Genomic DNA, 26600 nt, shown 5'->3' with positions numbered 1-26600 from the left:
TCTATAAAACAACAGGAAGCTCTGATTTCCTAGGATGGGCATCCTGTGTAGACTCCCATAATGGGACAGAGAGAGAGAGAGAGAGAGAGAGAGAGAGAGGAGAGAGAGAGAGAGAGAGAGAGAGAGAGAGAGAGAGAGAGAGAGAGAGAGAGAGAGACCCTGATAACTGACCTGCCACTACCTATGTCTCTCCCTCTCCCTCTCTCTCTCTCTCTCTCTTTCTCTCCCTCTCCCTCTCTCTCTCTCTCTCTCTCTCTCTCTCTCTCTCTCTCTCTCTCTCTCTCTCTCTCTCTCTCTCTCTCTCTCTGTCTCTCTCTCTCTGTCTCTCCCTCTCATCTCTCTCCTGTGTTGAAGGTCAACTTACTCCACCCTCTCGCATTGATTTTGGTGTCTTTCTTTATTTCTTTCTTACCATAACATAGCATAATATAACAATACCGAATATAACTTAATTTAACCCAACATAAAATAACATTGTATAGAATAACATAACATCATTTCACAATCATAGACCACCATCTCTCTCTCTCGCTCTCCTTCTCTCGCCCTCTCTCCTAGCTCTCTCTCCCTCCCTTCATCGCACTCGGTCTCTCTCTCTCCCTCCCTCCTGCTGTCTCTCTCTTTCTTCCTTTCACCTCACACTATGTCTCCCTCTCCCTCTCTCCCTCTCTGTCTCTCTCTCCCTCCCTCTCACCTCACACTCTGTCTCTCCCTCCCTCGCCCTCTCTCTGTCTCTCTCTCCCTCCCTTTCTCCTCACACTCTGTCTCCCTCTCCCTCTCTCTGTCTCTCTCCCTCCCTCTCACCTCACACTCTGTCTCCCTCTCCCTCTTTCTGTCTCTCTCTCCCTCCCTTTCTCCTCACACTCTGTCCCTCTCTCCCTCTCGCCCTCTCTCTGTCTCTCTCTCCCTCCCTTTCACCTCACACTCTGTCTCACTCACTCACTCTCTCCATCGATCACCTCACTCTCTCTGCCGGGTTGTAGGTCAACCTACTCCACCCTATTGCTCTGGCTTTAGTTTATTTCTTTCTTCCTTCTTTCATTCTTTTTTTTATTAACTGTAGTATAAAATATGGTAACATTATAACATAACAATACCTAAAATAACCAAATTTAAATAACATAAAATAACACCGTATAGAATAACACAACATCAATTGCACGATAACAGATGCTGTTTGAGCCACCTGAGGGCTGGAATAAGAAGGAGGAGGTATGCCCACTATCGTATGTATTGGACTAAAAATACATAATCCCATACTAATACACCGACTAGACTTTGTTCCTTTAAGATAACATGACGCTGTATACTCCATTATGTATAGAAGCAAACACGCCTGAGGATCAGTGACCGGCATCAGCATTGCGCGTCAGCCCGCCCACTGTAGCAGTGCGTAGTACTACGGTCCATAGAGGGAGCCTTGTATCTGGATAGAGAGGAGACGAGTGTAGCCTCGTTCGGCCGCTGGGGCCAAAGAACCCAGGGCCAAAATTGCTTCCACATTTATATTTTGATAAACTCAAATTCCCCGAACCACGCCACTCAAACACACAGAGCATCACAAACGCAGGGATAAACACTCATGTAAATTCTGCTGAAATGCACTCACAAAAAACGCACTCACAACACAAACTCATGCACAAACACACACACACACACGCACACACGCACGCACGCACACACACACACACACACACACACACACACACACACACACACACACACACACACACACACACACACACACACACACACACACACACACACACACACACACAAACAAACACAAAGACATGTTTTCAACACACATCAACACACACCAACATAATCCTTTCCTCCGCCGATTTCTTCATTTTCGAGCTGGTTAAACCTGTTTCAAGATAGCAGGCCCCCACGCTGTTGCAAGCCAAGATAAACACACTGTTACATTAAACCTAATGAACAAGCTCTTCCACCGTACTCTGTCATCCTATGCTTTTCTGCCTTTGCTTCGAGGTCCAGTGTTGGAAATGCAAATGTGGTAATGTCAGTCCTCACACACAGCCAATAATACACTGTTATTAAGTATATAATAACACTCTGACGGCTATACGATTTGTAGAGTATAAATGCTTAACAGCAGTTTATTATAATTTAATAATGATTATACGAGTTGTATATTAGGATTTGATCGGACCATCATTTTGGATTTGAGGGGCCAACTGAATCAGGGTGTTTACTGTTCACAGTTTTCTTTGTGGGTGTGTGAGGATATTTTAATGGGTTGAAATGTTGACTCAACAGGGCCCTCTGCTGTTTGAGCAGAGCAACCAATATGTCTAAAGCATTAAAATTATATACACTATTTTTGGCTTTTGGTAATTGTCCCAATAAATTACGGGGGGTTTGCGAACGATATCAAATAATAACTACGCATAATTTAAGGTCATCAATAGCTGGATAAATCTAATGTTTTTGGTGGGCCTACAATGCAGAAAATCTGAATGAATTTATAAGTAGGATATAACATATTAACAACATAATTATTTGAATGATAAAATCTCCAACAGCTCCAACAGCTAAATATGCAGAATATTTTGTTAAATAACTTGGATATGTGTCAAAAAAAACGAAACGGCTTGAATGCATAGAGGGCATGACTCTGAGCGTATACGGCGCTGTTACGCATGCGTGTCAACAGCAGCAACCTCGTCTGCAAATCGGTCGGGAACTGACACCCTGGCAACGCCTTGTGACTCGGCCCATCGCTAAACAGTGCCAATCTCTCAAAAACAGTATAGTTGCTCTCCCTAGAGGTGGTTTAGGGCAACACAAGGGAAGCGGTGGTCTCATACAATAAGTCTACATCTGTCAATAAATCGTCATTATTTTAAAGTTACAAATGATTTTGACGTTTGAATTACTTTAGGATGATATCTTAAGGAATAGACTACAAATGAATTCGGCTTATGTAAAGGTGTGATAATAGGCTATGTTTTCTATAATGATGCAATTTCTATGTTGCATGTTCCAAGCATGACCCCCGTTTCTTGTTTATTTCTCCCCACGTTCGGAAACAGACGTGTGCCTGTGCAGTGTGTCTATTTTGCAGCCTAAATGCCTATGCTGCTGTGGCGCACCTCCTCCTCCGCCTCCTCCTCCGCCTCCTCTTGCTCCAGACGGATTCCGCCTCTGGTAGGCTATGGTCATAATAAGGACGTCACTATCCGTTAAGACTGCCGCTGCTACAACTGAGCTAAGTGCGCAGGTTTAAACATGGTTACGCTACGAAAACAAATCGCACCATGCCTGTAGACAACGTAGGGATTCCGCGATCATCTCGCTGTTAGAGACGGGATCTGCGACTTATTGAGAATACAAAGATAGCGTTCATTGCCTAAGGAAGGGGGACTTCATCTCCACGCACACACACACACGAGGATTTTTAAGGTATTTGCAACTGCGACACGTTGGCTATTGGCAGGAATGGGCTGCAATGTGTGTAGACTATGCGCGTCCTTACGAATGCAATGTCCGTATAGAGCTTTTGCATGAACATCGGTACAATGATTGTGAAGTAAAAAATATTTATTTCCAGATTTATAAAAGGGTAGCCTTTCATTTCATTACTGATTTAAAGCACTTCATATATGTGACGGAAGATCGCCCTCTCCCCGTAAGCCATGCACACGTTGCATTTGGAAGGATAATTATCGATTTATAGACTCGATAATCAATTCTACATCTGTATTGACTAACCATACAGGAATATATTTACCATGGCGGTTTGGTAAATGTAGAAAACTACTGCTACGCACTTTCTGCTGTCTTTCGTGTTGCCTTTCACACGGGACACGCCCACTTCTGAGCAATGAGTGCGTGTGTGAGTGTGTGTGTTAGATATCTGTGACTGTCTTTTAGCTATATTTCGCGACTACCTTCTATGCTTTAACCTGCAATACATAGACGAGGATGAGTGACGTACACAGTAAATTGCAATAATCCGCCAAACATAGGCCCATTTAAAATTACACTGTATAAAAAGCTATGGATGTGTTACGTCAGTGTTGTTGTGCCAACAGATGGGGCAGTCGTTGCAATGACCGCACAGCAATGTGTGTGTGTCTGTGTGTGTGTGTGTGTGCGCGTGTGTGTGTGTGTGTGTGTGTGTGTGTGTGTGTGTGTGTGTGTGTGTGTGTGTGTGTGTGTGTGTGTGTCACAAAACAATGTGAGCTACCTCACATTGTTTTGTGGGCAGAAAAATAAAATCTCAACTGAATCAGATGAGGTTTATTCTTCTACAAGAAAAAAAACAATAACTAATGATATGGTACCAAATTGCTGGTATTGAAATTGCGGTGTTGCTCCGCCAGCTCTAAGAGGAAAAGCGATGTCATCATGGACAAAACTTTGACTCTGTTTTCTTGGGGCTTTTCAGGAATGCGCCCTGCACCTCAGTGGCATTCTGCTGGGTCCCCACATCACCACATCGTAGCTCCACAGAAGCATGGAGGAAACAGCAGCAGCAGCAGCAGCAGCAGCGCTGCCCGCACCGCTCTCTGGTCCCACGCCCGCCGTCTCCCGGCCCCAGCCCCCGGCCAACGCCGGACCCCCCTCCCGTAGCCTGCTGGAGTGGAGGAGGAGGGTGAAGTCTGAGTACATGCGCCTTCGCCAGCTCAAGCGCCTCAAGAAGGTGGAGGAGGTCAAGGTGAGCCCGGCCTGTCCCCCTTTTCTTGGGTTGATGATGACCGGGTTAGCCGAAAGGTACCCGGTTCAATTCCAGTAATGTCTTAACCTGTAACCTGTAGGCATACAATATGCCTTACCCCCTACTTGATCCTCAAATGATATGGATCTGAATTTATGTTAATCACTTTGGATAAAAGAGTATGCCAAATATTACAATATGGTAATAGTCAGTAGTAACAGGGATATAGTCTGAATTTCAATCACTGCAAGTAAGAGACGGTTACAAAGCTTCTCATTGTTTCCTGTTCTTTATTTTTTTCCAGGCCCTGTTTGTGTCCAACAGCAAAAAGATTGAGGAGAAGACCAACATCCTGAACGCTGAATGGTCCAAACTCAGGCTTCAGCCGATCCCTCGGTCGACTTCCAGTGGATCCCTGCCCAGCAAGAAGGTGTTTTGTCATGTCTGGCTTCCTTCATCATTGCACACTTTTGTCTCGACGGGTGTTTTATTGTGCTGGCCTGTTTGGAAGCTGCTCTGTGGGAAAGAAAAAAGAAATCCAAAGCATAGCATTACATGCAAGTCTGAGCTGCTCCAAGTGTGATGCCTCCCTCACCGACCCACAAACACACACACACACGCACACACACACACACACACACACACACACACACACACACACACACACACACACACATCCACACGCACGCACACAAACCTGGTAGTAAGATATGATAGCCATTATAATTATTGATAAATACTGTTTTATACGTTTCTTCCGTTTCTTTAGTTCATTCCAGTTCGTCTCTAGATGGTGTTTTATTGTTTAAGCTCTACTTGTATGTTCTGTTGTATTCCTTTACAGCACTTTCCAAAAGAGATTTCCAAAGAAAAGTGCTCTCAGTTGCTGGCATTGTATCAACGGCATGTGTTAGCTGGGTGTGTTTCTCTGTGATGTGGGGGGGGAAAAGGTATGTTATTGCTTGGAATTGTTACAGCTTTGGATTCTTCTTCTTTTGTGGTCTTTTCTCCAGATGTGTACTGTGGAGTCTGGCTACACGGGATTCAAGACGCAGGTCATTCCCTTGCGTACCCTAACTACCGTGGCCGGGATCCCCTTCATGTACTCCTGGTCCCCTCTGCAGCATAACTATATGGTAAACAACATATGGAATATAATGGTATTGTAATAGCAATAAGAGTTGATGATGATGATGATGATGGTGATGAGGATGATAATGACACTTATTACTATCATACTTAATAACACTACTCCATCATTGTTATTTATTGTTACTGTACTATTACCATAGATGTTAGCCATTAGATTGGATATTTGAACAGAGAAAACTATATAAAGTAGAACTAGAGAGATTTAAGAGATTTTAAGAGATTTAAGGATTAAATATTGAAGAGTAAGATGTACAATGTAATTGAAACCATCTATTCAACTAATATTAATACATATGTTATTGGTGATTAATATAATGTGAAAGCAATAGTATCAGTATTCTAGCTGTTTAGTCAAAACCTCCTCAGAAAGCCACCTGGTGTCACCAGCTACCAATAGTGAAACATTTCCAAGTCCTGCCTTCTTACTGTTTTGGTTTAACTACAGTGATACATTTGCCGACTCATTATTTGTACCCTTTGAGTTTTGCTATTACTGCTTTGGGCAGAATTGACCTGAAATTAAATGTTCATTTTGCTTTCACTTTCTATTTATTTTCCTCCTCTGTTTCTAGCCCTGTATTCAGTGGCGCATTCTGACAATTCACACCCAATACATTCATGTGTGTGCTTGTGACCGTGCTGTCCACAGGTAGAAGATGAGACCTTCCTCCACAACATCCCTTATATGGGCGACGAGGTGCTGGAGCAGGACGAGGCCTTCCTGGAGGAGCTCATCGACAACTACGATGGTGTCCATGGCGACAGGGGTGCGTGTTTGTGTGCCTGAACTCTTGACAACATATTGGTATCCATCCGTTCAATCTACTCGGGAGAAAACCCTGAGGAGCGGTTGTCATTTACAATGGCCATTATGAATTGGAGATGCATTGTACATTAGGTAGAAGCAATTAAGAGGAATTCAAATTGTTCTTTTCTGGCCAATTCAATCTATTAACTTCGGAGATCACACATTTGAATCGGTTGAGTGCTGAGAGCCATTCTAGCTTTATAGCATATTTGTTCTCGTGTTTTCGAAACGATTCTCCTGAAATGTGTAGCAGTGATGGTTTGTGGAGTGGAGGGTTAAGCAATGACTCACACAACCGTCATTGTTCCTGCCAAAGACTGCATTGCCTTGGAGAGCATAAAAGTAGGATGACGTCATGTTGGGGAACAGGTGATGATGGCATGAGTGGGCACTCTTGCGGTGTATTTCCCAGAAGGGGGGTTCATCAACGATGAGATCTTCAAGGAGCTGGTGGAGGCGCTGAGCCAGTACCCCGACCTGGAGGAGGAAGAGGAGGAGGTGGGGGAGGAGGAGGAGCAGCCGATGATGACGACGACGACGGCGGAGGAGGAGGGGGCGGCTGTGAAGAAAGAGGAGGAGGAGAGGGCTCTGGGGAGGAGCTCGGTGGAGGAGGTGGCGGCCGTGGTGGTGGTGAAGAAGGAGGAGGAGAGGGCTCTGAGGAGGACCTCAGCCGAGGGCTCGGAGGAGACCAAGACGATGCCCGTCTTCACCACCACCTTCGTCCGGAGGAAGAGGAGGAGCATTGCAGAAGGTGATTCTTTTTGGTTTTGGTTTTGAAGCCAGACGCTTTGTTAAATTTTTTTAACTGGGGTGAATGAACAGAGGCTAGGGAGTGCTGTGTGCCCGTGTGCAATCACTGTCCTACATTGGACACTGTATGAGCCAAGCAAGTAGGTCACTGTCTAAACAAAGTGGGCTCTGTTCACTTACACACTGCACACAGGTGGCAGCAGCAGGTTACCCTGCGACTGCAGCCCTCCCGCCAGTGGGATTGTTTACTTTGAAATGGACGCCGTGTCCCGTGTGCGTGGGAGAACCCGTTTGTCCGTGACACCGATACTGCCCGGCTCTTATGACCGAATCTAACCAGGCAACTCTGCCGAGCTGTACGGAAAAACAACAGAGGTTGCAAGCTTATGAATTTGCCTCACGTCAACGTTGACACACAAGTCATCTTCTACTCTGAGGAAAGGATTCTGAGAGAATTGTATCTTTAGACATACACAGGTAGTCAATAAACAAGAGAGTTTGAATGGTATCCCTACAACAACATTAGAATATCAAAAAATTGTATTATAATTATTGCTGACCTGAACGACCTGAAATGAAATTATACTTTTATTTTCACTTTCTATTTTTCCATGTTCAATAACTTAGACTAACTAAAATGTCTTTCGGAGAAAGTTGGTATTTAAAACAAAACTGTAGCGATACAACTGCCCACCGTCATGTTATCAAAGTCAACCTTTAGTCAAGTACTGCAGTGCAAGTAGGGATTGGCTTGGCGTGCAGACTGCTAGATGCATGATCAATACGTGTAACAGTTAGAGATAATTATAGGTCTATGGATGTCGTTTACCACTATGGATGCAATAAGAGGACTGCATGTGCAAAACTAAAAAAGCATCATTGAGATGGGCAAAAAAACACAACGAACAATCACGTTCAATGTAAAAGGACCTATAGACCTATCATTTACAGACTAATTTACTAAACACAATTCATAGATCTATCTAAGAACCTCATCATTTGACACTTGGTGATTGATTCCATCATTTTGGAAGTACTTACTGGAAACCTTACACAATAACGTAAATACAGACCAATAAAGGCCACAGTAGTCGTTGGATAGGAAGGGGTGAACAGAGGTTATTCAGTCGGCTGCAATCTGCAACCTCACCGCTAGTTGTCACCTCAATATTACCCACTAAACCTTTAATGATTATTCTAACATTATTTTTATAATTCGTTATTAGCATAAGTATGTTGTATTATTATTCATATTTACATATTTTATAAACATTTTAAAATATGTATTTACACATTAATACTTAGTATATGTATTTATTACATTTTTCTTCTTGTCTCCCAATCGTCTGAAGTGAGGGACGCATCGTGCACCAAGAAGATCCCCCAGGACAAGATATTCACCGCCATCGCCTCCATGTTCCCTTACAAAGGCACCATGGAGGAGCTGAAGGAAAAGTAAGGGGAGAGCCCGGCCTCCACAATAGTGAACCCAGTGGGGTTGCCTAGCGTTCACCATGGCGACTCAGGGACAGTAATAATGGCCGCTTCCTTCTCATGCTCTCTGAAAGAGTAAAAAAGAAAGAAGCAGTTCCATCAGCATTTGAAAGAGCCTCACACACTCAGGGAGATTAAAAGAACCTTTTAAAAAAAAATCGACACAAAAGTAAAGTTGAGACAGGAATTCACAGTTAGATGAAGTCTCTCCAAGGTGCGGTTTTACCTCTTTCAAGTTGTTGTTGTTGGTTGCTACAGTGTTTCTGTGCGTGGATGTTGTCTAGTATATCTTCCTTTTGTCTCCTCCAACCTGTGCAGATACAAAGACCTCCTGGAGCCGGCCAGCCCGGTGAAGCTGCCCCCGCTGTGCACCCCCAACATAGACGGGCCCTTCGCCAAGTCTGTGCAGCGGGAACAGTCGCTGCATTCGTTCCACACCCTCTTCTGCAGACGCTGCTTCAAATACGACTGTTTCCTTCACCGTAATACTCCTTCCCTATTACTATTATTAGCAGACTTTTGATTCAAGTAGATTTATTTCAGGGCACTTTGCTCAAAGTTAGCATAAAGGTAGACGGGACATTGGGATTCAAAACAGCCCTTTTGTCCGGAAGTCAAACAGCCAGCTGTTGATGTTTAGATAGCGCTGTGTGCAGTGTTGAATTGTTCCGTCTGTCCTTCTTTTCTATCTCCCAGCGTTCCATGCGTCCCCCAATGTTTACAAGAGGAAGAATAAGGAGATCCGCATCGAGACCGAGCCATGTGGCGCCGACTGCTTTCTTCTGCAGGCATGTTCGGTTCAGCACTCTCCGCCTCTTCAACCCGTCATTCCTTGACCCTCTTTACCATTTTCTTATTATTATTTTATAGGCATCAGGGATGCCAACTTTTTTGGTACACTGTGGACATTGGGCTTTGAACCCAGAGCCTTTTGGCAGCGATTCAGCACCCTGAACTCTAGATCTATCTAGTAACCGATAGATCTACCTCAATGGTTTTCCTCCCCTACCATCCCCCCTCTCATTTATCGTAAAATAAATGACATACAATTTGTTTTACACTTATCTCTTACATTACTGTACAATCTATTTATCCTGCGTAGCCACAGTGGGAGTTCAGAGCACTACTACTGGTAGTAATAAATCAACACTCTATTGTTGATTTATTAACAACTATTTCCCCACCTCTCTCTCTCTCTCTTTCGTCATGTAACGGTTGTTCTGTGGTGTGGGGGCTGCTCTGCTTCAGAAAGGGGCGAAGGAGTTTGCAGATCAGTACATGCTTCGCTCCCAGAGGTCCCGGAGGCGGAGGAAGCAGCCGCGGCTGCCCAGCCTCAGCTGTCCCGGGCCGTCAGGGTCCCTGGAGGAGGTCAAGGACGGGGACAGCGACCACGAGAACACCTCCTCCTCAGGTAGTCAGTCGGACTGGCACTCCATTAGATGAAAAGTATAAAACATGCAATGGCAACAGTTTTACATTTATGAGGCAATACGAAGGAAATATATTGTGTTCATTTGTTACCTGATCTGTATTGTCTCTCACGATGAGCAGAAATAATTATGCTTATGATTATTATTATTTTTACAAATGTATAATCTTACTATTATACATTTGTCGCACGAGTTACTCCAGTTAGTCATGTGCTTAGGTGCCAAGCAGCCTGCAGCTCACACACACACACAGCACGCACAAACGCATACATACACCGCAAGCACGCACGTACACTCCGCATACACACACACCGCACACACACGCGCGTGCGCACGAACATACACGGAAACACACACACACGCACACACCTAAAAACAAACACACACAAGTGCGAACACACACACTTGCGAACACAAACCGCACTTCAAGACAAAAGCAGCGACAAACGGAAGCCGAACGTGCGCGCACACACACGCGCGCGCGCGCGCACACACCGCACGTCAAGGCAAAGGCAGCGACACGCTCGTCGAGGTAAGACGTTATGCTTTTAAACATAACGGCTCCGCCATCGACATGTGCGCAGGTAATAACACACATGTACCCGCACACACCGCAGCGACACTCGCCCAGGTAAGACGTTATGTTTAAACATAACGGCTCCACCGTCGACAAACTCTCCCAGGTAAGACGTTCTGTCTATATACTGTAGGAATTGCGATAAAAGAAGGGAAGAGAAAATTTCTCACCTCAACAATCAACGGTGGGTCATTCATTTTGTCATATAAAAACCGTCAAATTCAAACATCGCGCCGACCGGCATATCAACACACAAGTCACGTGATCTTAAAGAGTACGATCTTAAAAAGTGTCCCTTTAACATAACAAAAACATGTCAATAACCCAGTATGGTGAAATATGTCTAGAGTCCACCAAAAGACCACACTTTGTTGCTCAAACTTAAATACCCTCCTCCTTGAGCCTCCCGAAATGTCTTGCGATATTGATACCCCCCTTCCCCCCTGCGGACTGTTTTAGTTGTTTTATTTTCTTATGTTTTGTGTGTAGGCTCGCTATGTGTGACTGTAGGCTACTGGTGCCTGTCCTGGCCAGGACACTGGAAGTGATCTTTAATCTTAATGATGATTATAATTTTTTTTTTACATTATCTACTGGGGTTTCTACATTATTGCTATTTAATTACAACTAGAGGTTGAGCGCTCACAATGCGCGCGAAAACTCTAGTTATTACAAAAGGTTAAGGATTTTTTATGTCTTGGCAATGACAAGTATATTAATGGCATTAAAATACTAATCGAAATACCGTAGCAGTATTCTGCTTTTTAGTTAGAGTAAATGGAGAGTCATATGCTGTTGATCCTACTGGATTACCCTGTGTAACTGTCATGACGTGGTCATATCGCAAAATGGCAACATGACATGTCACAACATGTCATGACAACAATGCTGGGTCAATGGTGATATCATTCCATCGTGCCTGGTTATCTCTGGTTGTAAATACATTTTGCTCATTTTCACTTACGCCTTTATTTGTACTACACACACTGACTTGGCAATAAGCATGTGTCCTTTGATCTTAGGGTTCAGTCGGTGTCTGTTTGATTAAGGCATCATTTTTCTAACCTCACCTGCAAACACGGCTCTCTATAGCCGTGTGGAACTGACTGCAGTTACTATAGTTACTGTTTCCGACTGCAGCGCATAAGATATTTTGTGAAACCGAGAGTGAGTGAGAAACAGACATCTGTAATAACTTATCCTATAGTTTGCCTCTTGTTACCAGCAGCGTCTCAAACGCGCAGCCCACATGCAGTCTTTTGTGTTGACATTGTTACGTATTTTAAAGAATCTAAGCTACCCCCACATAGACTCAATGATGCAGGACCAAACATATTAGACGTAAATACCATACATAGCCACAGGGAAACGGGACCTTACTGAAGGCTGCAATAACACCTCCATCCACAGAGGGCAGCACCAGACAGGTAAGGAGGCCGAGGGTAATAGTCACCCCGGCTCCTCCCACTACTTCCGGGCTTGTGGATCCATACCATAACAGACGGTTGGAGCCAGAACAAGCCAGAACTCTCCCGGCAGCAATAGGATATACATGGGTTGATGTCTTGGATCAGCTAGGAGAATACTCTCGCACGTGCTTAGAATACATCTTCAACCTCTCTTTGCTTCAGAGTATCAGTTTACCATACCGAAAACACTTTATACAAATAAAGTCTCTTTAAAGCTATTCCTTTGGATTCGAATACTTTCCCTGAAGAAATACGTAATAACATTCATGTTGAGAGAAGAAGATAGAGGGACACGAGACCTCTCTACTAGCTGTTTATCCTCCCTCTGCTCCTCCTGTTTCCTGTACTTCCTTATCTTTACTCCAAGTCCCCCCAGAGCCCCCTCACCTTGGGAAAAACCCCAAACCCTTTGCCAGGCGGTGACTCAGCAAGCAGTATTAAAAATAAAAGAATAGAAAAAACACACTGATGACCAAACAGAAAGGCATTCCCGGCAAAGCTGAAGCATGGGCCCACAAAAATGCCGCATTCAGGCCGTTGCCAAGTAACATTAGGGCTATTGGTGTTGTGCAGTGGGCGTACACTCAGGGTTTCAAATATCCAGCAAGGCTAACCTGGATCCATAATGTGTGTGTGTGTGTGTGTCTTTTTGTGTGTTTATGTGTGTGTGAGTGCATGTCTGTGTGCATGGGTTTGTGTGCGTTTACGTGGACAAAAACGTGGACGTTTATGTGAATATGTGTGTTTGTGTGTGTGGGCAATGCATGCATGTGGTACTGTGTGTGGGCGTGTGTGTGTGTGTGCATGGATTGTGTGTGTGTGTGTGTGTGTGTGTGTGTGTGTGTGTGTGTGTGTGTGTGTGTGTGTGTGTGTGTGTGTGTGTGTGTGTGTGTGTGTGTGTGGGTGTGTGTGTGTGTGTGTGTGTGTGTGTGTGTGTGTGTGTGTGTTTGTGTGTGTGTAACAGAAGAGCACTCGCGCTGCCAGACCCCGACCAAGCTGCGGCCGGTGGAGGAGGAGCTAGCGGGGCCCCCAACGGAGGAGGACCCCTGGACCGGGGCCGAGGAGTCTCTCTTCAGGGTGCTGCACGGCACCTACTACAACAACTTCTGCTCCATCGCACGCCTCATCGGATCCAAGAACTGTAAACAGGTGCGTTGATGCAGCCATGCATCGTTGGCTGTATACTTTATAGTTATTATTATTGGCTGTCAAGCAACGAAGTTGCGAGACAACCTATTGTTTTCGTACTGTTTCTTATTATTATTTTACCTCCATGGGAGTCAATGGCAGCCCATAGAACGCCTTGGTGAAGAGTTATGATGGATGATATGAATTTGGCACACTGCTTCAGGACAGTCCCATTAGCCCATCAAGCAAATTGGAGTTCGCTAGCTCATCAGCTCTGGCGCCACCAACAGGTCAAAGTTGGACATGCATTCATGTTTATAACTTCCGACCCATTGATCCAATATTCACAAACAAGGTATCATTGGAATCCTTGAACCAAGCCGAGTTCAACGCACCCTATGACGTCATTTTGCGCCATGATGAATTTTCCGTCATCTTGGTGTATGAACAAAACCTTCAAAATGATACTCCTATCACACATTTTGTCCAATCATCTCGAAACATAGCACACATGATCTTCAGGCCATGCTTGATATAAAACAATGAAATATTGTTCAAATTCAAAACCCATTGGCCGCGGCAAAGCCGCCAAACAGGAAGTAAGCCGATTTCTCAGCAGCCCTTTGACATATCATAACTAAACTTGGTACAGAGACCCATGACCTCCTCAATGAATTTGGTGAGCGCTGACCTCTAGGGGGTGCTATAATTAACAAAGAAATGTTTTAACTCCTCTCTCGTCACATAAGTATATTTCAAACTTATTTTCAATGATTGGTGATACTGTCAGACCCCCCCATATAGCTAATAAAATATTTCCCATAGCAACATCAGAAATGCCATGTTGAAAGTTCTCAATATCAACATTACATATCCACAGGCCACAAATTATGTCCAATCATCATGAAACTTACCCTATATGATCTTCAGATCAAGCCGAACAAATCTGCCAAACAGCATTTTCTAATTCAAAACCATTTGGCCTTGACAGCCAATCAAACAGGAAGTAAGCCTGTTCTCAGCAATTCTTTAACATATCATAGCCAAATTTACTAGATTATGTCCAATCAACATGAAGCTTTTTCTAATTCCAAACAGTTTGGCCGTGACAGCCAATCAAACTTGACGGCAAAGCCGCCTAATAGGAAGTAAGCCAGTTCTCAGCAACTCTTTAACATATCATAGCTAAACTTGCTACATAGACTCATGATATCATTCTGGGGACAGCCAAACAATTTGGGGACCTTTGACCTCAGGGGGACGTCAAACAACAATGACTTTATTTACCATTCCGCCCACTTATAATATAAACTGCAATTCTTACTCGATAAGATGCGTTAATGAACCACCTCCAGAACGGATGCTTGGTAACATTGTGCCTCTGTTAGGGATATTGTTCCGAATACCCCTATGCATTTGGTAAACATTGGCGCGTACTCGCATAATGCTGTGGTTCATTCCGACAGCCGTCGTTATAACCGATTACCGAGACGGTCATCATTTGGCCGCCCATTCCACCAGCCGTCGTTATTCCCGAATACCGAGATGGTCGTCATGAAGCCACCTAGCCGATTACGTCCGTCAGGCAGAATCAGTTTACCGATTACCGAGACGGTCGTCATGTAGCCAACCAGCCGATTACGTCCGTCCGGCAGAATTAGTTTACCGATTACAGAGACGTTCGTCATGCGCCCTCACCACTAGGTAGGGTAAATTTTCCATTTTGTCTACATTTACGCGTACTTGCATAATGCTGTACTTCATCCCACCTGACGTCATTATTACCGATTACCGAGACGGTCATAATGTAGCCACCTAGCCGATTACCTCCGTCCGGCAGAATAAGTTTACCGATTACCGAGAAGGTCGCCATGTAGCCAACCAGCCGATTACGTCCGTCCGGTAGAGTTAGTTTACCGATTACCGAGACGGTCGTTATGTAGCCACCCAGCCGATTACGTCCGTCTGGCAGAATTAGCTTATCGAGTCCCATTATGCTTGACACCCACATTGCCGCATGCAGCTATATTTCATAGTTGAATTTCATATTTTGAGTGGACCACAGTTCACTGACTTTTTTCAGTCATTTACAACTAATTGACTTTATGTATACCCAACCCAGTCTCACAGAAATACGTGACACTGTCACGTCACGTCATTTAATCTATTCATTCGTGATCTGGGACATGTAATTTAAATTTTTTCGTGCTAAAAGCACATATTTCAAACTCATTCTAAAAAGAAGAGATGAGGCAAATACCTTTTTTTCCGTTGCGGTTTGCCTACAGAGCAGCGCACCTGCATTAAATATATCCGTGAATTGTCACAATTCCTCAGAATCAAAGGTGAAAGTAGATACGGGTGGCCAAAAGCTGTCATATTGGTAGAAATTTGTGCTGTTGGCACGAAAAAATAAAAATATTCAATTACGTGTCCCAGAATACGAATGAATAGATTAAATGACGTGACAGTGTCACGTATTTCCATGAGACTGGGTTGGTATACCGGTAAAGCAGTGACCAGTATGGCCACCCAAGTATTTATGCAATGCTCATTGGACAGCTTCAAATAGGATCGACGTGTCACTCCTGGCAGAAGTATCACTCAAGGAAAACATAGCCCTAATCTTGACGCCTATATTCGGATTTGATAACCTTTTACTGAACAATCATTCATAATGACAACCACAATGTTTGCGTAAGAGGAAACAGAATAACATGCTTTCTATTTGATTTATATAATTCCATGGAGATTCTAACTTTGCACATGTTAGTATTGATATAGTATCTTTTTAACTTTAATAAACATATTTGAATTGGCGTCCATGCAACCACTTGCCTAAGAATCTAGTGTCCATCAGAGGAAGGCCATCCCCAGAGAGCATGATGTTATCTAAAGGGATGAACTGTGGCGTTCTGTCTTCCAGGTCTATGAATTTGCGGTGAAAGAGGTCCTGATCCATCGGGTGCCGGTGCAGGATGGAGGAATCTCTCCGCAAAAGAAGAAGAGGAAGCACAGGCAAGCCAGACACAGCCGTCCCCAACCCCTTTATCTCTCTGACTTTTACGCGCCTTTGAACCGTCCCTTTAACCCAGGGGTTCTCAAAGTTTTGACAACTGAGGTCCAATTTAGGAACCCAAAATTTGACTGAGGGCCGCCAAAGGAAAATCCCAGTGGTCAAAAAAAACATTGCACCGTGGCCTCCGGGTGTGAGGTCAAGTGAGGTCTAAATCACGAAACTGAGGTTCAGCCTTTCAAAGTAATGTACAGTCGGATTAAAACTAACAAATATAAAAGGATTTAATTGAAAGCTGGAGAGAGTCGACTTTTCTCTTTATATTTATTTATATTTGTTTAAATTAATATTGATATAATAATAAAAATATATCGATATATATATATAAATATATTTTTTTTATAACTTACATAATTATGTATGTCATTGCGGGCCGCCGGGAAGGATTCCGCGGGCCATCATTGGCCCGCGTGCCGCACATTGAGAACCAATGCTTTAACATTTCATTCAACTTTTCATTTGTCATTTGTTCATTCATGAAAAAAATGCAAATTTTAGGCACGGTATTTTTTATATAGCACCTTTCATACACAAGGCAGACTCAAATTCAACTTTTACCGGCATCAGAATCATTTTATCACAATGATCCACCGGTTATGAACTCTCCCTCTCTGGCTACAATTAATGCTGTCTTCTATTTCCCTATCTCATAGGTTATGGGCAAAGATTCAGCTGAAGAAAGGTGCGTTGAACCACCCAGATGATGTGTATGATCACCATTACCTTGCTCCTGTTTAAAATGCATTGCAGCTCAGTGCACCACAATGTCGCATCACATTTTTCTCCACCTTCCCCCAGACAACTCCTCCAACCAGGTGTACAACTACCAACCTTGTGACCATCCGGACCACCCCTGTGACAGCTCATGCCCGTGCGTGATGACGCAGAACTTCTGCGAAAAGTTCTGCCGCTGTGAGACCGAGTGTGAGTCCTCGCTTACGAAGCCAGTGCTTTCATCCCGTTCATAGAGATCTCGTTATTCAGCAGTTATTACTTATGAGACATCTTGCCCGCAGGTAGACTGCAGTAGTCCAACAACCTAACCAACTCTAGCCAGTCACGCCGCCCACTTTACCTGCATTGATGCTTTTATATGGATGCGTCACATGCTGTTATGAAAGCATCATCTATTCTTGACCACATACAAGGGTCCACATTGCACACAAACGTACAGACACACAGAAACACACACATACTCACACAAATAGGGCAAGAGACTTTAGGTGCTAGGGTGTTTGACTCCCAGCCACTCGGTTCAATGCCCAATCTCTACCTGTTGGCTTCATAGCGCAAGATGCACAACCCCTTTCTGCTCTTTAATGACATGGATCTGAATGCACGGTCAGTCACTTTCATTGAAAGTAACTAGTAGCTTTGCGTATATGCACGCACACACCAACACAAGCAGGCGCAGACCTACTGTCTTTCAGTTGTAGCTCTCTTTCGCCATCCCATAATAGAGCAGAGGATGGGCCGAGCGTAACCCAATCCTGCTGTGCCTCTGGCACGGGTCACTGGAGACACTGTCCTCTGGCAGTGGGAGCGAGAACGGTGGGCGGGTGACTGTTGTTTGACACAAGGGGTGTGTGTGTGTTTTCTAGTGCCCGTAATGCATTCGCCGCATGGATGCAGGAAAAATCCACAAGGCATTATTTTCAACCACAAAGGGGGGGGTGGGGGGGGGGGGGGTTGTAAACGGGGGGGGGCTGGGGCGCGTTACTCATCAGAGTCGCTTGGCTCGGAGAGCCTTTTTTTTCTTCTTTTCCTTTGAAAGTGTTTGTAGTCCTCCGCCACTTTTCCCGTCTTGTACCTCCCAGCACTTGCCTCTTCCCGTAGCTGAGAACAACTGAGCCAACTGAGCCAAACAGGAAGTGTCCCACATCTTCTGCGTGTGTGTGTGTGTTAGTGTCAGCGTGCGTGTACTCTGGAGCGTCATCAAAAGGGATTTGACAGAGGGGGGCTGAGAATATGAGATACAACAGCATCTCCACCTTTGACATGAAAACACATGGACGGATGGTTTACACTGAAATCAAACAGACACAGAAATCCCTGACGCATGCTTGGGTGGGGGGGGGGGGGGGGGGGGGGGGGTTATTGACATAAAAAGGAAAACCGCAAATCAACTAAATCCCTGTGTTTGTTTTTATGGGACGATGCTCCCCCAAAGTGACTCTATACTACCCGGACACTTTTCGCAATATTTGTTGCGTAACTCTCCTCTGTATCTGCCCAGTGGGTGTTGTTCCTGCACTCTGCAGAGCTGTAATTCTGCATATCTGCCAGCAGAGAGCGCTTGATTAATGGGCCCACTGCATCAGTGGCCGGCTGCTAGGCATTCACACAGAAGCTGCACATTCAGTTAGACATGGTCATTTTTCAACTCGCCTTATTATAGCTTATTGCTTATTTCGTGTTTAGTTGTACAATAGACAACGTAATACCACTATTGAGCTTTCTCTCTCGCTCTCTCTCTCTCTCTCCCTCTCTCTCTCTCTCTCTCTCTCTCTCTCTCTCTCTCTCTCTCTCTCTCTCTCTCTCTCTCTCTCTCTCTCTCTCTCTCTCTCGCTCTCTCTTTCTTTCTCCTCTCTTTCTTTCTCTTCTCTTCTCTTCTCTCCTCTTCTCTTCTCTTCTCTTCTCTTCTCTTCTCTTCTCTTCTCTTCTCTTCTCTTCTCTTCTCTTCTCTCCTCTTCTCTTCTCTCCTCTTGTCTTCTCTTCTCTTCTCTTCTCTTCTCCTCTCTCCCGACCGACCCATAACCACACAGGCCAGAACCGTTTCCCGGGCTGCCGGTGCAAGACGCAGTGCAACACCAAACAGTGCCCGTGCTACCTGGCAGTAAGGGAGTGCGACCCGGACCTGTGCATGACCTGTGGCGCCGCCGACCACTGGGACAGCAAGGTGGTGTCCTGCAAGAACTGCAGCATCCAGCGAGGCCTGAAGAAGGTAGCGCAGGCACACACACACACACACACACACACACACACACACACACACACACACACACACACACACACACACACACACACACACACACACACACACACACACACACACACACACACACACACACACACACACACACACACACACACACGCACACAGCTATTCTATGTATAACTGAGATTAGAGTAGATAGAATTGGATGAGAGTAGGATCAATTAGATGACGGTAGAATAGAAAGATAGTTCATAAAATTGGATTCCAATTGGATTCAATTGGATTGGATACGATTAAATGCAATACAAAGATTTGTACATGCCAGATCTCTTATACATCAGCCATAACCATTTGTTCATGTCTCTGTTTTCATCTGGTGTAAACACACAGTTTCTGTTAATCAATATGTGTATCATACAATATGTGTATGTTCAAAAATAATTCCAGTTTTGCACTCATGGTTTAGTCTTCTTCAGCTGTGCTTGTACTTAGATCTTGTACACATTATTCATTCATGCGCATCTTCTTCAGCACCTCCTGTTGGCCCCGTCAGATGTGGCTGGGTGGGGCACCTTCATCAAGGAGTCTGTCCAGAAGAATGACTTCATCTCTGAGTACTGCGGAGAGGTCGGTCTCTAATGTATCTCATAGTGAAAGAAATATGAAAGCTTTAAAAGTGTATAGTGTTCACCAGCATTGTTCTCTCTATTAATTTTACTAAGCATTTTAAGGGCGAGGAAAATAATCTATTAATTTGTGTCTATTCACGCTAGCAAAAAACATTGAAGTTATTGAAAACCTATTATCGGTACTGCCCTACAGAGGGCGCTATAGCGTGGCATAACCCACACTACTCTGACTCAGATTGGCTTAGCCTGAAGTGTGGTTAGGTTTCTGTGACACGAATTGATCACATTTCTTACAAAATTCCAATACTAACAGAATCACAATTCATATCGTATCAGCGGTCAAAAACGTTTTCCCGTCCCTTACGTGTGTGTGTGTGTGTATATATGTGTGTGTGTGTGCGCCTGTCTAGCTGATCTCCCAAGATGAAGCTGACCGACGTGGACGGATCTACGACAAATACATGTCCAGTTTCCTCTTCAATTTGAACAATGGCAAGTACACCTCACCCTCCTCATCCCCATCCCCATCCCAATCCCTCGGTTCTAGATCAATCTTTAATGCGCCTTATTCACCGAGCGGCCATCTTAGTTATAAACGATAGCTGGGTTGAACACTAGCAGATAGCTTTCAGAACAAATATGGCCGCTAGGTGAATAATTTCCTTTACCATTAATACACATTCTGTCTTTCGAGCTAGTTGTAAACTAAATATTGTGATACATATTCCTCCCCATAGATTATGTTGTGGACGCCACCCGGAAAGGAAACAAAATACGCTTTGCGAATCACTCTGTCAACCCCAACTGTTACGCAAAAGGTGAGGTGTGGAGTTGGTTGGTGGTTAGATTGAATATGAGATGTTGTTCATGTCGTTGTAGTTGTAGTTGTTGTAGTTGTTGTTGTACCAGTTTTGCGTGGGCTGACAGTGTGTGTGTGTGTTTGTTTTCACCTAGTGGTGATGGTGAACGGAGATCACCGCATCGGGATCTTTGCCAAGAGGGCTATCTTGCAGGGGGAGGAACTCTTCTTTGACTACAGGTAGGGTGAAGACCGCGCTCCCTCAGATTGGTCTATTGCCTTACTAAGTGTCCTGTCTCACACGTCCTCTACCCTCTCTTTCTCTCTCTCTCTTTCTCTCTCTCTCCCCTCCCCCCGCCCCCCACAGGTACAGCCAAGCCGACGCCCTGAAGTACGTTGGGATCGAGAGAGAGGTGGAGGGGACTTAGCATGTACCCGGTGACACCTGTCTTGCCATAGAAACATCCATCACCTGTCCGTCATCTGGTTGGCCCCACGTTGGGGGGGGGGGGGGTTAGAGGGTGTCGTGGATGTCTATGATAAGACTCAGTGTTGTCTCCTGACCGCCTTTCAAGTACGAAAAAGCCCTCTCACCTCCTGTAAACATTTCACACGACAATGCTACTTTAGCTTACAGCGTATTATCTTCTTAACAAAACTGTACAAACTATACAACTTCTGTGTATGCCAAGCTTACTGAAGGCATCAATTACGAATGGCATTCATATGTGATTATCATTATTATTATTATTATTATAAGTAATATAAATAATAACAATAATCAGTGTGGCTTAAAGCACCTAGAACCTTTTGTTTCGTTTCTCCAGAGCTATAATGTTACAGCTATCCGTCATATTCTCAGTGTTACTCTCAGTAGATTTGTTACTGTATTTATAATGGGTTAGAATTTCACCTCTCAAAACATAACTGCTTTTTATTATGTGCCAGATAGTACCAGTGCAAGTGCATGTTCCGTTTCTTGGTAAGGCTAACCATTAAACATGCTAGCCAATCGGTGGTGTTTCTCAGTATCATGTGATTTACCCTATTGATAGTGCAGGGTTAAACAAGGTCAGTGACTGACAGGTACCCCGTGTTTCGACCTTCTCTGTTGCTAGCTTTAACACAACTTTATAGCAAAAGCACGCTATTGTGCATATTATCGTTATAATATCATCATGGCTCTGCAAAAAGTAGGCAAATGGACGAAAAAACCGACTGACTGAATGTAAAATGTAGTTGGTGTCGAGAGCGATCTCTTTCCTCATTAATTTCATTTGCGACATTAACCGATGCTGCTGGCCCTCTAAGCTAATTGACGTTAAATATAATCTTTGTTTATTACTGGAAATTAAGTGTACAAGATCTATATAAGTCTCTATACGTAGACTTTTGCACAGATAACCTCCCATTGAAATTATTCTAAGTGCCAAAATATTCTACTCCACCCTCAAAACAATATTGTCGTTAATCTTGGTAGCATAATTACGTTTGACATAACCAATGCTCTTTGGAAAACTGTATATGACCAAATAAAGTGCCCAATAAGTGAATAGTGAAAGGTTCACTATATCTGAACTATATCTGACCAATGTTCGTGTTTTCTGTTGCAGCATCTGAACTGCTTTTCTTTTCAAAGCTAAAACGATATATTGAAAAAGAATATCTGAACATAGAGAAGCAAAGCTCAATGAAATTTTATGCTACATATGTATAGTGTATGCCTATAAAAATAAATAAACTTTAACTTTATACATAACAATGTGTGTCTCGTCTGAAATAATTTGTTTTATTTCGTTTTTTGTTGACGCTATATGCATACAGAATAGATAATAAATATTGAAAACAAATGCAATTTCTTTTAAGCTTTTTTTTATTGTGGTGACAGTTTGGTTTTGCCTTAATTTACACAGTAATGGTCATTTACAGTGACATCACAAAACCAAACCAACCGAGCAGAACCGCCCCTCCCCCTCTTTAAATGAATCAATAAAATAAAAGTTAATATAGTTGAGTTGAATCACAACACCACTGTCATTAGTGATAAGAGTAGCTTGTTCTAGTAGCTTGTTTGATGATACCCTCCAGTCTAGGAAGGCTTTACCTTTATTTAACTAGCCGACCGCTCTTTAGCTAACGGCTTATCGCTAGCCTTCCAGTTTTCCCACCATAAGGAATCTTAGCTGAAGTTTACACATGAAAAACGCAATGCTCTCATCAGCACACTCCTCTCTGTGAACAAACACTGTCATTTCTAGTCGGCAGATCTTGGTAGGCTACGCAGTAACAGAAATTGCACGCTATATATCCATGTAGTCAAACGTACACACGCTACAAGGACCACAATCAACTCAAAACAATGGCATTGCAGTGATACTACTATCGTAGAAGAATGCATATGTATGTTTTTCAAATGAATATCAATGTGTGCGTGCAGTTCTCTGATACACATAAACAGGTTAACAAAAGCAAACCAAAAGTGTTCACTGTGTAAATTGTGATATCCATCAATTGAAAATATATAACATGTGAAACTGAAAAGCAAAAACAATCTTGAAATTGATCAGACATGTAACAAATCATTCTGTTTTCTTCCTTCCTCTCTCATTTGACTCAATTACAATACTCTGTTAAAAATATAGCTTAGAAAAAAAGCCCCAAATCTGTACATTTTTTCATCGATTATTATTTCCTGCCTTTTTATTTATGTGTGTTTCACATTAGTTTACAATCTTTAACAGCTATGCACAGCACCGTCTTTCTACAATGGAAACGATCGCCGAGGTCAGGAGCATATCAGTGTTGCGGTAAATCCGGTACTATTGTATCTATTAACCTGAGCATAATGAAAAGCTACGATGCATATGTTGCAATTTAAAGGACCCTCATTTGTGACATCACAAACGGGAGTGTCCATCCGGATGCATGACAGGGGTCCTTTAACTTCCAGTGCTGAACACACATCAGGGAGACCAGTACAACCAGGGTTGTACTGCAGGGACTTGCCTTGCCATTACAGTTGCAGCGTTTACATTCAAACCTATCTCTCCTGCTGATCCTCAAAGCTGATCCGCTCCATAAAAAAAATTAAAGCAATAGAAAAAGTTGATAATCATCCTTTTTTTTAACGACACTCGTGTGCGTTCATATATTCACATACATATGTATTGGATCGTAACTGCTATTGACTCGGGATTATGTGAACTTGAAAGAAGCCGATGTCATTGCATGGAATAGAAAAAGTGCAGCCATCATGCGGTAGATTATCCATAGCTAATGAATGCCAAATACAAATACAGTCATCTGAGTTCTTAACTATGGGTGCGTTAGCATGGAGCTAAGTAAAGGTTGCCCTAGGCTACATTTCACACTGAATGATTCCAATAACCTTTTTCCGTCCGATTGGAAGAACGATATTGAACTGGAGAGAGATATACGTCTACTTTTTTTTAATATTCTCTCCCAAATGAAGGGAGCTGACGAGAGAGCAGCAATAAAACAGTACAATACTACTGTCCTACACATTATGCAAAAATACTCTAGCAGTGTGGTGAGAAGTACTAAACTCGTGTGGTCCCTGTCTAGGTGTCCGTGTGTGTACGTGTGTGTGTGTGTGTGTGTGTGTGTGTGTGTGTGTGTGTGTGTGTGTGTGTGTGTGTGTGTGTGTGTGTGTGTGTGTGTGTGTGTGTGTGTGTGTGTGTGTGTGTGTGTGTGTGTGTGTGCGCACGCGCGTGTGTGTGTGTGTGTGTGTGTGTTCGTGCATGTTGTTACGGTTGACACATTTATTTTATTCTCGTATTACAAAGGAGCTCTGTATCGGGAAGGGGTTGGCTGGGGGCATTATGATTGACAAGACTAAAGATAGTTCCCCTTTGATTATGCAATCAGAGACTGGTGTTGGGAAAGTTCTGCCAAGCCAGATTGGGTTAAAGCAGCACCATGCTCTGCTTCAAGAAAACAGACGCGCAGAGCCTTTATATCGAGTACCTGTCCGGTTATACCTGTCGTAATGCAGCTCCTACCACCAACAATTCTTCCAATCCTCTCTAGATGATCCCATGTTTCCAGTATTTCTGCCTTATGTCCATAATCATTGATTGATGACTCCCAGGTTCTTTGAGCATTTGAGCTCTGAGCACACACATAGAGCATGTACTGCGCAAAAGCCGCTCTCTTTCTAGAGACCATGTCATTTCTGAAAAACACAATGGCATGTCTTATCGCCGTATGGATACAATGCTAAAGGCTGTAATTAAACAACAAGCTCGAGCGATACCATTTCACGGTGTGTTGGTTATTGTTTGTGTAGTTTTTTCTGTCGTTATATCATCTCAAAGCTTTGCGTCACAAAGGCTCCATGCTTTTCTGGACACTCTCGGTTCTCGGGAGTCAAGAGCAAGGAGGAGGAGCGTTTAACTGATGTATGCTGAGTTTGCTTTTATCTTTGCTTGTTATAATTTTTTCTATGTCACATCAGTTCTCAAGATATAGCCACTGATGTCATGAGAAAGAGAGTTATGTGATACAAATACAATGATACAATACCATTGAAAGGTATAGCATACAATAAATCATGGGTTTCAAATACTTATTCCGGATTTTCTGGTAGATTAAATATTTCTGATCCACCTCAAAAAATAAAGATGTACAACTGAGGGATTTTAAAACTGATCTGATGAAAGATCTTTTTTTCAGATTGCGAGATGTTACCGTGGGTCACTTTTGATCAAGCTTGCTCTGATGAGGCACTTCGATTTTCACCCTGCGATACAGTGTGAGACTGGTTGGCTACTCACATAATATAGGGTTTCACAAAAATATAGTGGGCAAACCTAGATCCAACTCAATATCCTATAATACAGAGCACCGACGCTTCAGAAATTCCCTAGGGAGAGGAACGCAAACAAACCAACTATAAATAAACTGATAACAAAAAATATGAAAGAAAATCTGAAGGGATTATATATATAAAAAAAAGTATTTGTGGTTGTGGTTGTGATTATAGTATTAAGTATTTCCGCCATCCGAAAAAAAAACAAGAGGAACAAATAACCTAGCCGCCCCTGATAGCCACTATGAGCTACGGTTGGCTAGTCGCTCCGGAACTCCTCGCCGATCTGCGGCAGGTTGCGCTTCTCCTTGCGCAGGGTGTCTGTCAGCGGGCGTGAGCTACCGGGCGAATCCAGGTGTTTGGGCTCGTTGGTCAGGTAGCTGCCCTTCTGCTGGTACAGGTAGATGTAGATACTGTACAGCCCCCCCAACAGCAGCACCAGCGCCAGCAGGACGACGACTGTGGGTAAGGGAGGGCAGAGATATGAGGGATGACGGGAATTAGATCATCCATAGACTGTAGCCATTGTAATCCCTTGAATCCCATTGCTGCACATTGTTACGTGTTTGTGTGTGTGTGTGTGTGTGTGTGTGTGTGTGTGTGTGTGTGTGTGTGTGTGTGTGTGTGTGTGTGTGTGTGTGTGTGTGTGTGTGTGTGTGTGTGTGTGTGTGTGTGTGTGTGTGTGTGTGTGTGTGTGTTATCTGATCAATTTTGGGAATGCAGTGCTTTTCTTGAGAGATTGTCTAATTAATGTCCACGAGATGACTTGAGGAATACACAGTACTGTACTGTATGACCCATACTAGCTACCGTTAACCTAAATGCACTATAC

The 26600-nt window shown here is 43.6% G+C and overlaps 2 protein-coding genes across 2 annotated transcripts in view; one reads left to right on the top strand and one right to left on the bottom strand.

Annotated features, from left to right (window-relative positions):
• Window positions 1–3157: 3157 nt before the first annotated feature.
• Window positions 3158–22711, top strand: ezh1 (enhancer of zeste 1 polycomb repressive complex 2 subunit). Its single transcript, XM_056579035.1, has 20 exons — window positions 3158–3429; window positions 4418–4687; window positions 4992–5117; window positions 5701–5823; window positions 6489–6606; window positions 7060–7398; window positions 8750–8852; window positions 9210–9373; window positions 9588–9679; window positions 10140–10302; window positions 13332–13516; window positions 16422–16513; window positions 17225–17253; window positions 17370–17495; window positions 19337–19515; window positions 20041–20136; window positions 20549–20630; window positions 20876–20956; window positions 21093–21177; window positions 21305–22711. The coding sequence occupies exons 2-20, from the start codon at window positions 4487–4489 to the stop codon at window positions 21363–21365; spliced, it is 2445 nt and encodes an 814-aa protein (XP_056435010.1). The 5' UTR covers window positions 3158–3429; window positions 4418–4486; the 3' UTR covers window positions 21366–22711.
• A 29-nt stretch (window positions 22712–22740) lies between these two features.
• Window positions 22741–26600, bottom strand: part of cntnap1 (contactin associated protein 1) — a 20700-nt gene continuing 16840 nt past the window's right edge. Inside the window, exon 24 of the mRNA XM_056579024.1 lies at window positions 22741–26227. Within this exon, the coding sequence (XP_056434999.1) occupies window positions 26028–26227 (200 nt within the window). The 3' untranslated portion in view covers window positions 22741–26027. The remainder of the gene's footprint in view (window positions 26228–26600) is intronic.

Source organism: Gadus chalcogrammus, chromosome 2 (genome assembly GCF_026213295.1).
Source record: "Gadus chalcogrammus isolate NIFS_2021 chromosome 2, NIFS_Gcha_1.0, whole genome shotgun sequence".
In the NCBI taxonomy this organism is placed as follows: Eukaryota; Metazoa; Chordata; class Actinopteri; order Gadiformes; family Gadidae; genus Gadus; species Gadus chalcogrammus.
This window is presented reverse-complemented; position numbering and strand designations above follow the sequence as displayed.

Bases quoted from the DNA above. Each gene is read 5' to 3' on its own strand.
- ezh1 (XM_056579035.1), top strand. From the start codon at position 4,487: ATGGAGGAAACAGCAGCAGCAGCAGCAGCAGCAGCGCTGCCCGCACCG. The intron at 7,399-8,749 runs GTGATTCTTTTT...AATCGTCTGAAG, and splicing joins GAGGAGGAGCATTGCAGAAG to TGAGGGACGCATCGTGCACC. The intron at 9,374-9,587 runs GTAATACTCCTT...TCTATCTCCCAG, and splicing joins ATACGACTGTTTCCTTCACC to CGTTCCATGCGTCCCCCAAT.